We start from the raw sequence: 12,769 nt of genomic DNA on the forward strand, positions 1-12,769 counted from the left end.
TTGGAGAGAGAACGCAACCCCATTACCTGGTGCTGCAGCCGTGCTAGCAATGCGCGTAGAAGTCTGTCAGTGCCGGTGCTTCGTAGCACTCTTGTTCACATGAGTGTGGAGAAAATTCTGAGTTTCAAAACTGGCTGCAGGTTCATACTGCCCACGCTGCTGCTGGCATCCTAGTCCATCCTGTGATTGGAGGGTGATTGGAGGGTAGTGCCAGGGCAGCAGGAGAACAACGCCTAGACACAACTCACCCCAAAAAACAATGTGCAGATTTGAGTGTTGCCGCATTCCGCTACCGTTAACATATAATAAACACTGCTACCGTTGTTTCAAAAAGCAACAACAAAACATCACAGTCCATTATAGTGGATTTTTCATCTTATTAAGTTTGAGTACAGTAATTTACAGGTAATTTACATGGCCGCACGTGCAGCTCCTCCTGTGCCTTACTCCCAGATGAAGGGATGTTTGCTAATTGGCACAGCTGCAGATGGGTGGCCTTGCAGGAGAAAGGCTGCATGTACTTGTGACTCTAGGAGAGCACTCGAGAAGAGAGAGCCAGGAGAGAAGAGCAGGCATCCTTCTATCCGCGAACAGCCGCGGACAGGCGCCTTTCCGGCTGTGGCTCTGTGATTGGAAGGGTGTGAAGTCTAGGCGAGTGTGGGTTTCGCTCTACAGCCACTGCCCTCTGCTTAGAAGGCTGATGGCCTTTCATTAGAGGGCAGGTAAAGATGGAAGTATGTGGCCTCTCGCCCTCTGGCTGCTTCTCTCTGGTTGGAGAAGAGCTGGCATCTCCCTGTCCAACGGTGCTCTGATTGAAAGGCTGGGAAGCATGCAAGAGTGGAGGTCTCTCAATCCAGATGGTGTTTGATTGGAGGACTCTGTCTATGAAAGTAGGAAGATCTGGCACCTCTTTCTACAGCTCCTCACCGAGGAATTGAAGACTAAAGGCCTCCCTCTCCTGATGTTCTCTGATTGGAGGACTCTTTCTCCATCTGGTGTCTGGCTGGATCACTTCAGCTATTCTCTGATGGGATGGCTGTTAGGGATAGAAGAGTGGGAGACTCACTTCAACTGTTCTCTGATGGGATGGCTGTGAAGGATAGAAGAGTGGGAGACGCATTGCCGCTGTTCTCTGATGGGATGGCTAGGAAGGTAGACGAGTGGGAGACTCACTTCAGCTGTTCTCTGATGGGATGGCTGTTAGGGATTGAAGTGTGGGGGACTCACTTCAGCTGTTCTCTGATGGGATGGCTGTGAAGGATAGAAAAGTGGGAGACTCACTTCAGCTGTTCTCTGATGGGGTGGCTGTGAAGGATAGAATAGTGGGAGACTCACTTCAGCTGTTCTCTGATGGGATGGCTGTGAAGGATAGAATAGTGGCAGCCTATTCCTCCAATCGCTCTCTGATTGGAGGGCTTTAAAGGACAGAAGAGTAGTAATCTCCATGTAGGTGCTCTCTTAATGAGGGGATATGAAAGTGAAAGCTTATCAGTGGTTGGAGGACTGCAAAGGAAAGAAGAGCATGAGTCTCTCTTAGACGGCTCAGTTTTTGGAAGGTGGCGAGCTAGTGAAATCCTACATCAAACTTCTGCTGTCTGATCCGATGAGCTCATTCCTACAGGATGACTTGGCTTTGATCGGCCGGGGCTCATCTCCACTCATCAAGCTGAGGTTGTGCATCCCAACATAGGTTTCCAAAAAGTCAAGCTTCACCCTTGATGTCATCAGGAGGCCCGTGATAGGAAACAAAGCCCTCGATAGTGCTTAGCCAATAGCTTGCAGTAACGTGTCCGTGCCCTGCCAAAGGGACTATATGATTATCAAGATATGCTCTCCAACCTTGACTCTAACACTCCCTCATTCGTCATCCTACTTGATCTCTATTCTGCCTTTGACATGGTGAACCATACTATCCTGCTTAACCGTCTCTCTGATAACCTGGGTATCACTGATCAGGCTCTGGCCTGGCTGACCTCTTTCCTCTCTGATCGACCCTCCCAGGTCCAACTAGGGTCCTTCCTATCTATCTTCCTCTCTACTTATGGTGTTCCCCAGGGGTCTAACCTCTCGCCCTGGCTTTTCAACCAATACCTAGCAACTCTCGCCCACTGCATTGCCTTTTTCTGCTCAAATTTCCAGTGCTACGCTGATGACACTCAACTCATTTTCAGGCTCCCCTCGGCCACCTCCTCCCCCTCTCTCATCTCTGATTGCCTAACTGCCGTTCAAGATTGGTGTTCCGACAATTATTTTTGTCAGAATGCCAGCAAGACAGAGATCCTCCTCATCGGCACACCTTCACCATCCTTTCCTCTCACTCTCTGGCCAGCCTCCCTTGGCTCTCCTCCTACCCCCAATTGCATGTCTAAGAATCTCAGGGTCATCTTTGATTCCACACTTTCCTTCTCCTCCCACATCTCTGATGTCTCTAATAAGTCTAACTTCCTACTGCACCTCCTCAGAGGTACTCTCCCTTTCCTCTCCTTCCCCGAGAAACTCATGGTCTCCCAAGTTATGGTTCTCTCTAGGTTGGGCTATTGTAACAGCCTCTTGCTAAATCTACCTGCCTCTACTCTCTGCCCTCTGCAACTCATTCAGAACAGGACTGTGAGACTTGTCCTTGGCCTCAAGTCCTGGGATCGTATCTCTCCAGCTCTGAAATGTCTCCATTGGCTCCCAGTGGATGCAAAGATTAAATTCCAAACCCTCTGCATTGTCCACAAGGCTTTCGGAGGCCTAGGTACAAAATACCTTCAGTTATCCCTCTGCAAATACCTCCCTTGTTGAGCTCTTCGCACCTCTACCTCTAACTCCCACAGGGTCAGTCGTTTTTCAAAGAAACGAGCTGGGGGTAGATTTCTGTCTTCGGCTGGGGCCTCCCTTTGGAACAGCCTCCATCTCACTCTAGAACTTGAGGAGAACCATCTCCGGTCCCGTAAGCACCTTAAGACCAGACTTTTTGCTTCTGCCTTCGCCCACCCCTTCCCCAGCTGATCTGGTCTCTCTTGGCACCGTGCACCTGCCCACCCTTTGTTCCCCCGGGCCCAGACTCCTGCTTTCCTTGCCACCCTCCCGCACTGCCACACCTTGCACTGGGGTCTGTATTTGTACCCATGCAGTCCCCCCTATTCCTACCTTGCACTTATCTGACCTACCCTGTCTGCTTCCCTAAACTCAGCACTTGTCACTTGCTGGCTGCACTCAGCACTTGCCATTTGCTGGCTGCACTACCACTTTTGTTTGCTTTCATTATTTATTTTTATTTCTGTTCTCCTTTTTCTCCGCACTTTCCACTTCTCCCCCATCCTTGCACTTTTCCCCTCCCCCTCTCCCATGCACTTGCACGTTCGCAATGAGACTGGGCCTAGTAAGATCGTTGTTTTGTTTCTCCCCTGTTCCCCTAACCCTTTCCTTGTCGCGCTCTGAAACACGTGTGTATGAGCGCTATAGAAATAAAATATCAATATCAATATTAATGCAAGATGCTGCGGCAGCACGTGGAGCACACTGCGCCGTGCTTCTATGTTCTCCCTTCTCAACATTCCAATTATAGTCTCAAAAGGATCCCTTCATGTTGCAGCAATCAGGTCTCATGCTCCAATAGGATCCTTTTATTTATAATGGTTGCTTTGTTCGGGACCCCTAGATGTAGCTAATGTAGAGTAGTCCTGGTCCTAGTCGATGAAGGCTCAGAGAAATAGAATTAATGGAATCAAAACTTAGTTTCTTCTTCTTTGGCGGTCGACCCTTTTGCTCTTCCACGTGAATACACATGATTATTTCGGTTTTGTTTTCTGGAATTAAGGCATTAACACGTGACTCACATCACTAATGCAGAACCGCTCCAGCACGTAGCTTAACCTCTCTCAATATTGCATGCCGCCTGCCTCCCAAAGTGCCGGGAGTATCTGGGCACGGACTGACACTGCCTTCCCTCATCCAGGCACCACAGGCCATCTGACACAGGTCATGCTATACACAGTGGCAAACTGTCCCCAATCTAGGGTTACAAAGTACCTCTTCCAAAGTGACAACCCCCTTGCTAGCAGTGAGCGTAGGGTTTGAGGAGAAACACGTGTATGGGCCGGGCTGATTACTATCAAAATGCGGGGCAACCAAACCGGCACTTTCATTCATTACACACTTTGTGGTATTTCACAGCACTTTATTGTAATTGTGCCCAGAGACGATGTGATCAGAATTGTACTGTTTGTCTATGTATTTTTAATGTGTGTTAATAATAATAAATTGTTTAAATATATGATTGTGTTTTAAATAATATTGATTGAGAGATTTGTAGAACTAACATTGTCAAATTATTCTTGAATAAAAGAGGCTGCCAGTGGCTTTATTATCCAACATGAAGTAATTACACAGACTCAGGTCTCCTCTTGAGGATTAGGAGGGCTGGGAAACCTACTGTTCTTTTTTTTTATTATAGCATATCCCCTTTTTTGAGTAGATGCCTTTTCTATGGCCAAATGTTAGGGGTGACCCTTCAGAGATGTTGTCAATGTAGTGTTGGCAGTGAGGCCTCTCTCTCCGTTCACTGGCTGACAAATATATTAATGTTATTTAAAAGATGCTTCCAATGCCCACTTTCCCCCAAAATGTTCTTAAAGAAAATCTACGTTGTTTCCTGCACTGAGGTAATTAATTAATACTTCTTTCCCATTTTTGTGTTCTTAGTGACAGAATGGGAGATTGAATATGGCCTCCTGACTTTAGACGCCAGCGAGTTCTGTGCCACCATCTTTCTTCGCGATGTCCAGGATATCAACCAGCATATAGGGGAAGAGAGGAGCTCGCAGTTCCTGGACATGAAGGAAGATGGGAGCCTGGATGCGGATGCCCAGAATCTGCTCACAGGCCTCAAGGACAAGATCACCCAGACCTACTCACAGCATGTTAAGATCCACAGGCTGGACTGGAGCAAAAATATTGTCGATGCCCAGCATAGGACGCATGTCCTGTACCTCGAAGATCTGTGTGAGCAGTTCCTGGCAGTCATCAACCACCAGATCCTGCAGAGCCTGTCGCGGCTTAAGCAAGCAGGGGACGAGTACGCCTGGCTTCTCCAGGAAGTGATCCATCACACCTCCCTCTCCCAAAAGAAGCGGCAAGTGTTCTGTGGCAGACAGGAGCTCCTACTTCACATCAACCAGGTTGTCCAAAAAGAGGATGCGTGTACCCACTCTCCACTCATCATCTTCGGACCCTCAGGGACTGGGAAAACAGCCCTAATCTGTAAAGTGTCAGAATGCGTGCGGGATGCCCTGGGGGGCCAGGCAGTGGTTGCCTTACGGTTACTTGGGACTTCCCCACTTAGTTCTCAGATTCACACTGTGCTGGTCAACATCTGTTTCCAGGTGTGTGTGGCTGTTGGACTCCCTCCTCCTTCCACCCAAGTCACCAACAGTTATAATGACACGGTACGCTTCTTTCACCGCACGCTTCTGGAGGTCTCTGGAAGGGATAAGGAGTCACTGGTTCTGATCTTTGACTCTCTGGACCAGCTTTCTCCTGCCGATGGAGCTCATAGGCTGCACTGGCTTCCCAAAGAATGTCCCCCCAGGGTGCACATCATTGTCTCCACACTGCCGCAGGAGTATGACATCCTACAGACTCTTCGAGAAACGATAACCAGCCCAGAGTCTTACCTGCAGGTGGAGCCATTGTCGCCCGAGCAGGGTGGAGAGATGATGGAGATGCTGCTGGCCTCGGCCAGACGCAGGCTTAACTCCGCCCAGCAGACGGTTATCCTGCGCGGCTTCCAGGAATGCGGACAACCCTTGCTGCTGAAGCTGGCCTTCGACGATGCCAGGCGTTGGGCGTCTTACACTGTTCCTTCGGAGCAGGAGATTGCCACTAGCACCCGCACAGCTGTGCGGCAACTGTATGGGCGCCTGGAGAAACTGCATGGCAAGATACTGGTTTCCCATGCCCTGGGCTACATCGTCTCCTCCAAGTAAGTGTGCCTATCTCCTTCATTGCTATGATTCGGAGTGACGTCATTTCCAGAACAGCCAGTATAACTGAGATAAATGTAGAGGTGCATCGCGTTTTACCTTCAAATGGTATCAGGTAATAAAATTGCACCAAAAATGTCACCGGTAAATAAAATCACGGCAAAAATGCTGTGGTTTGACCCGGTAAAGGTTACTCCATTCTACCATTTAAGGGGAGCGGGGTTTGCAGGGGTGTCCCCCGCATCCCTGAAATGGTATAATGGGCCCAGGGGTTGCGGGGGTGTCCCCCGCATCCTTTACATGATTGTGGTGCAAAAAAACACAGCATTTTTGCCGTAATATTTTGTATTCACAGCCATTTTTGCCGCGATTTTAAGACATGGAACCCTTCAAATAGTATTCAGACCAAGTTCAGGACAACAATTCTGTTAATCTGATGAAATCTCTTAAATTGACCTGAATACTTAGCGCCTTGTTACAAGTTGTGTGGTAACGGTAAAATAAGAAGTATTTTACCACTCTGTTTTACTGCTTTGCAGTTTTGAGTTTCATCAGCCATATACTAAAGCAATGGCAGGTTGTAAGTGGAAGTATTACCTTCACTTGTTATGGCGGTGATGGCCGAGGTGGAATTACTCTACACAGTAATCCCGCATATCCCCACTGAAGTTCAACGGGGCTCCAAAATGGAAGCAACCATTACTCTAATTCACAGGTCTGCTTCCTGTGGTTCTCCAGATATTTTTGAATACGCGTTCCCATGATCCCTCGCCATTACGATGGCTAGGTCACATGGAAGTTGTAGTCCAAAACATCTGAAGAGCCAACGGGGGGAAGACCCATGCTCTAAATGGCGTGGTTTATGATCATCACCGCCTGTGATGAAATTCAGTGTTCAGTTTGGCGGCATTAGAAGTGATAATGCTGCCAAACATATAATGATGTCCTTAGGGTTACTTAGAGCTGCTGTCCAATATTTGTTCCTTCATTTGTAAAATCACTTTAAGAATGGTGCACTAATTTATCGAGGTCAAACGCTTGTTAGCTGATAATTTGCTATTTTATGGCTTTAAATACGCAGTTAATGTTTAATTAACTAAACGCCATTATAGGAAACATGGTCACTCATATGCATGAGAGGGCAGGGGCGGACTGCCCTCCAGACTGGCTGGGCAGTTGCCCAATAGGCCAGAGCTCCGCAATAATTGACAAAGGCTGACTCCTTCAGAACCTAGTCTGCCACAAGAGAACTGAGTGCTGCAAAGCCTGCTCGGATTCTGTGTAAATTGGGCGAGGCAGTCATCTTTATTTCGGCTATGGTAGATGTGCTTGGGTGCCCCCCACACATGGCCTTCCACAGAGAGGGAGAGGGGAGTCTAGCCTGCAGGGACATGTTCATACCACCCAGTGGCAATGTATACATTTAAATAACGGATTCTGTGACCCTGGACGGTAAGGTGGCCACCACTGCTCCCCATATAACATCACAGCAGCTTATCACGATGGCTAGGAAGTAAGGGTACATATATTATTAGTGTGTGTTCTGTACAAAGGCTTCCTCAATGTTCCAGTGAATTTATTGACCACCAGTGTGCCCATACAAAAAGAGTATAATAGGACCCTGAATAGCACCCATGGATGCTACTGATATAGTGGTGATAGAAATGGCTTTTGGGCGGGTTGTGGTACTTACTTTTTGAGCACAGTTGAAAAACAGACATAGAAAGATGTCATATTCAGGTATTAATGACTAGAAGACTACAAACGTAGGGGCTCATTCAGAGTTGGGTGGATTTTTTAATACTGATGAAGAAAGTTACCACCACTGCCGGTGGTATTTCTGAAAATATGCCCTACTCAAAGTTTACAACAAGCAGAGGTGGTATTTCTGGAATACCTGCATGCTATTTCAGAAATTTCGACTTTCATGGCAGTAATGTGAAATTATTTTTTTACATTTTCTTTCATCCATTTTCAGCATCAATGTGAAGGGAGAAATGGATTATGTACAGTAGTGGCTCATATCACTACTGTTTTTCTTTATTCATAAAAGGGTACATTCTAGCTCCTTCAAGCATTACATGGGTAAGGTGGTGTGAGGAGGCACTCAGGGATGCCCAACCTTTTTAACCCCTCATGATGGCCCTTTGTAGAAGGCCTTTTCACTCTGGCTTCCGTTCGTTACAGTAAAAACAAAAATGTAAAACGTTTAGGGCAAGTTTGGATTTTTTACCTCCATCTTAAAGGTGGAGGTAAAAAAAAGGTGGATTTTATACAAAATGTCTGCCTAAAATACCACTGGTGGTATTTCCAAGGAATACCACCAGTGGAATTTGATCAAACCCTCAGTTGGATGGTCGGTAAAATCAACAGTATATGCCAAATACTGGTGATTTTACTGTTAGCAGAGAACTCTGAATGACCCTCTACGTCTGTGGTTGTTTCCCATTATCTTGTCGAGAACATTCTATTCTTGTGTGACCAACAAAAAACACACGTGCAAATCAACACCAGAATCAGATACATAGATACAAAGTTGCATGAGCACAGATACATGTGATGTTATGTTAACTAGACTTCTTAAGCGCAGCTAATACCCCAGGGTATCATGGTGCTATATATTTCCTAAACCAGAGAGTAGAGAGGAAGCGCAACAGAAAGAGGGAGGATGGGGGCAAAGAGACAAGAAAGGGCTAGTTGAAAAGATGGGTCTTGAGCACTTTCCAAAGGGCAAATGATTGACAATGGTACGCAGGGACAGGGGAAGTAGATGCCACAAGGTCAGAGCCACGGCCGCAAAAGCTTGTCCCCCAATAGTAGCTCTAGAAAACCAGGGGACTCACAACAATAGCTAATTTTCTGAGTGGAGATTCCGTGAGGGGGCATACTTAATACGTTTCTCAGAGAGATGAAGTGCTCCGAAGTCCTAGTAGGCCCGATGAACAAGACACAAGGATCCTCATTACATGTTTGCCCGTCCGGAATTAACGGTGCTGGTTTTACTGGACCACCGAGGTTGTAATGCCCCATTACATTTAATTCTCGCCACCACTGGTAGCCAATGAAGGCTCTACAGTACCAGAGAGACATGGGTGAATTTCGAGAGGCCAACAGCCAAACGAGTGACAGAGTTTCGTACGCTGTATGAGAAACCTAGGCTGACAAGCAACATAGCGTTGCAATAATCCAGAGGCCCTGAGATGGATGCTGAGACTACCAAGCTCCAGAGTTCTGTTGGAATAGACAGACACATTTGTCTCAGCATCTTAAACTTTGCATGGCCTGAACTGCATCTCGCCTTGACCTGGGGAAATGCTGAAAGGGATGATACGATTTGGACCCCAAGATTTTTTATCACCAAGAGCAGGGTGGGTAAGTGGCCCAATGAAGAGGGCCAGAACTCAGTAGTCCAGAGAGCTTGGGCAGCTGGAAAACAGCAGAGAGCCATAACCTCAGTTTCTCTGTGTTTAGTTTTAACCAATTAATATTCATCCAGCTGCCAATGTCTACTAGACAGTTTTTAAGCTGGGCCACCATCATATCCTGCTGTTGATCTATTCTCAAAATAATTTGAGCATCGTCTGCTTACGCGTAGAACCGACACCCATAGGAGTGAATCACCTTCTCCTGGGGAAGAACATAAATGTTGAATAAAAGGGGAGAAACAGACTGTCCCTGCGGGACTCTGCAGGTCAGAGTGGAGAGTGCAGAAAGAAAAGGTGGAAGAGACAGCACTTCCGTTCAGCAAAAAAAGATCCGAACCATTAAAGGGCTCCTCCGTCAATACCAATGTCTTCCAAGCGCTGACACGGGATAGAATGGTCAATTGTGTCAAACACTGCGTAGAGGTCTAATAAAATTCGCACCAAAACTCCACCCTGATCCAAGATCATGGTCAAATCACCAAGGACAGACATCAACACGTACTCTGTACTCATCACAGGATGAAAGCCAGACTGAAATATGTCAAGAATGGCCGACTCTTCAAGGACAATTCTAAGTTGAGGGGTACCTATTGCTTCCAATACTTTCATCACAAACACCAGAAAAGATATAGGCTGAATGTTACCCAAAACTGCCGGGCCCAGGTGGGGCCTGTTCAGCAGATACAACAGCACATTTCAGGACTGAGGGAATAGAACCTGAATACAATGAGCAGTTAAGCGCAGTTGTAATCCTCAGAGGCATCAGATCAAGTGGAGCGGAAGACTTAAGCTGCTGGACCACTTTTTAAAAAAAAACTTTATTTAACGATTGTGGTACATGACATTGCAACAACAACATATAATGCGTATCTTTGAATCACCAACTTTCAGTATTAGTTACCCTACAGCATAAGCAGTGTTTATTGATGTGTAGAAGCAGTTGGCCCTACCGGGCTGTCACTGTCCGAGTTATCTTCACTCAGATATATTCGAAACCGGGCCCATATGTCTTTCGGCTTACTCGGATTCGGGATAGTCAATATATAATATTCCTCACATTCATTTACATGCATCAATTCTGTAAGGAAGTGATTCACTCTCGGTGCCTGTGCACTCTTCCATTTTTGCAATATACACATTTTCGCCACTGCACATGTGACATTAAAGAGTCTCCTCGTTACCTCTGATTGTTTCCCAATGTCTCCAAATAAGTATTTTCGAGGTGCGAGGTCTGCCGGTATCTGGGTCACCTTCTCCAGGATATTCGCAAACTCCCCCCAAAAAGCAAGCACCTTAGGACAATTCCAATAGATATGCATCGAGTCAGCCCGGTCTGTCCCACACTTTGGACACGTACCAGACCCATTGTTTGTAAACCTCGCCACCCTCTGGGGGGTGTAGTGTAGCTTATTCAACATCTTAAACTGAATCATCCGGAGGCCGGCATTCATGGATACTTTTTTGGTCATTTCGCAGTACCTTTCCCATTGTCTATCTAATATATCCTCACCCAGATCTGCTTCACAGGAAGCCTTCATTGCATTTAAAGTTGGGGCACAAGTCTGCATGGTCGTATATAGCCCCGATATGCTAGTACCCGCCCGGGTTGAAAGTGCCAATAGACATGGGTGTGGTGGGGGTTCATCTGGGAACGTTGGCCAACGGGCCTTAAAGGCCAATCTCATTCTATAAAATTGCAGAATCATCAGTGGATCCTTCCCCATCCCTGTTTTGAAGTCCTCCAGTGTTATAAACCTCCCATTGGGAAATATGTCCTTTATTTTGAATTCTTCATCTGGGTCCCATTTATTTTGTATACCCGGGTCGTAAGTGGGTGTTATGCCTGGGAAGTTCCAAAACAGCCTTCGGAAGATTTTAAACCATGCCTGCGCTGTCGCACTAACGGTGTCGAATGGGCAGTCGTCCCTGTGTTTAATTTTAAAAATGACTGACCTTACGTCGGTCGGTCGCGTTGCATGTTTCTCAAGACGGATGTGGGGTGAAGTGTCGTGTTCATCATACCAGTGTTTGACTAACTGGGCCTGTGCAACCAGATAATATAATTAAAAATCGGGAGCCGCTATGCCACCTTTATTGTATGGTTCTACCATTTTCTCCCATTTCATCCTGGGCGCCCCCCCGCTCCAGACAAATTCTAGCACCAGGGACCTGAGCGTGTCAAAAAATCTTCTACCAGGCCAGATCGGGATGTTGGTAAATATATACAGCAGTTTAGGGAGTATGATCATTTTTAATATAGCTACCCGACCTATTAGTGATACGGGGAGTTTGGCCCAGAATCGGAGTTTAGTGGCAATAGTAGACAGCAGGGGATCATGGTTGTTCAAGAATAGAGATGTTCTATCTTCAGTAACTATAACCCCTAAATATCTGATCTTGTCTGGGGATCACTTTAACCCAAGTGTGTTGTTTGGGCAATTGGTAGCGGGGGTCAAGGGGAAAATTTCAGACTTAGATCGATTAGTCTTGTATCCTGAGTATGATGCGAATTTGTGCATTTCCTCCATTACTGGGCCCAGATGTGTGTCAGGCTCTCTAATGTATAATAGGGTGTCATCAGCATACAGGGATATCGATTGAGGAGGCCCACCATCCGTATACCTCTCTGTTCCTGATGTTCTCTAATTGCCGCCGCCGCTGGCTCCATAGTGAGAGCAAACAATATGGGGGAGAATGGGCAGCCCTGTCTGGTGTCCCTCTCCAACTCAAACCAATCAGACATAGTGTGGTTAGTCAATACCCTGGCCCCCGGGTTAGTGTACAATACCCTGACATAATTCAAGAAGCTGGGCCCCAGCCCGAATTTGCCCAGCACCATGAACAGGTATGCCCATGACACAGAGTCGAACGCCTTTTCGGCATCTAGGGATACAGCCACCGCCCGGGCCTCCGGTTTGATTTGGGTCATTACGCCGAACAGCCTGCATAGATTGAGCGCTGTAGATCTAGTGGGAATGAACCCGCATTGATCGGGATGTACTAGCACTGGCATGTGTGGCAGGAGCCTGTTAGCCAGGATCTTCGCAAATATCTTAGCATCGCAATTTATAAGAGATAGAGGCCTATACGAGGACATCTCGTTGGGGGGACGTCTGGGTTTAAGGAGCACTGTGATTATAGCCTCTCTCATGGATGATGGTAGTGTTCCTATCTCTGTGGCCTCCTCCCACATAGACAACAATATCGGGGCAAGTTCTTCGCTTAGCTCTTTGTACAGTTCAATTCCCAGACCATCTGAACCGGGAGGTTTTCCGTTAGCAAATGATTTAATTGCTTCCTTAATTTCCTCAATCGTAAGGGGTTGGTCTAGCTGTAGTTTATTTTCATCGGTCAGTTTTGGAAGCGTTATACCAT

The 12,769-nt window shown here is 46.8% G+C and overlaps 1 protein-coding gene across 1 annotated transcript in view; it reads left to right on the forward strand.

Annotated features, from left to right (window-relative positions):
- NWD1 (NACHT and WD repeat domain containing 1) overlaps window positions 1–12,769 on the forward strand; it is a 337,845-nt gene that overhangs the window by 125,812 nt on the left and 199,264 nt on the right. The window contains exon 5 of the mRNA XM_069649205.1: window positions 4,690–5,968. Coding sequence (XP_069505306.1) covers window positions 4,690–5,968 — 1,279 coding nt within the window. The remainder of the gene's footprint in view (window positions 1–4,689; window positions 5,969–12,769) is intronic.

Source organism: Ambystoma mexicanum, chromosome 1p, assembly GCF_040938575.1.
Source record: "Ambystoma mexicanum isolate Mex_15411 chromosome 1p, UKY_AmexF1_1, whole genome shotgun sequence".
Lineage (NCBI taxonomy): Eukaryota > Metazoa > Chordata > Amphibia > Caudata > Ambystomatidae > Ambystoma > Ambystoma mexicanum.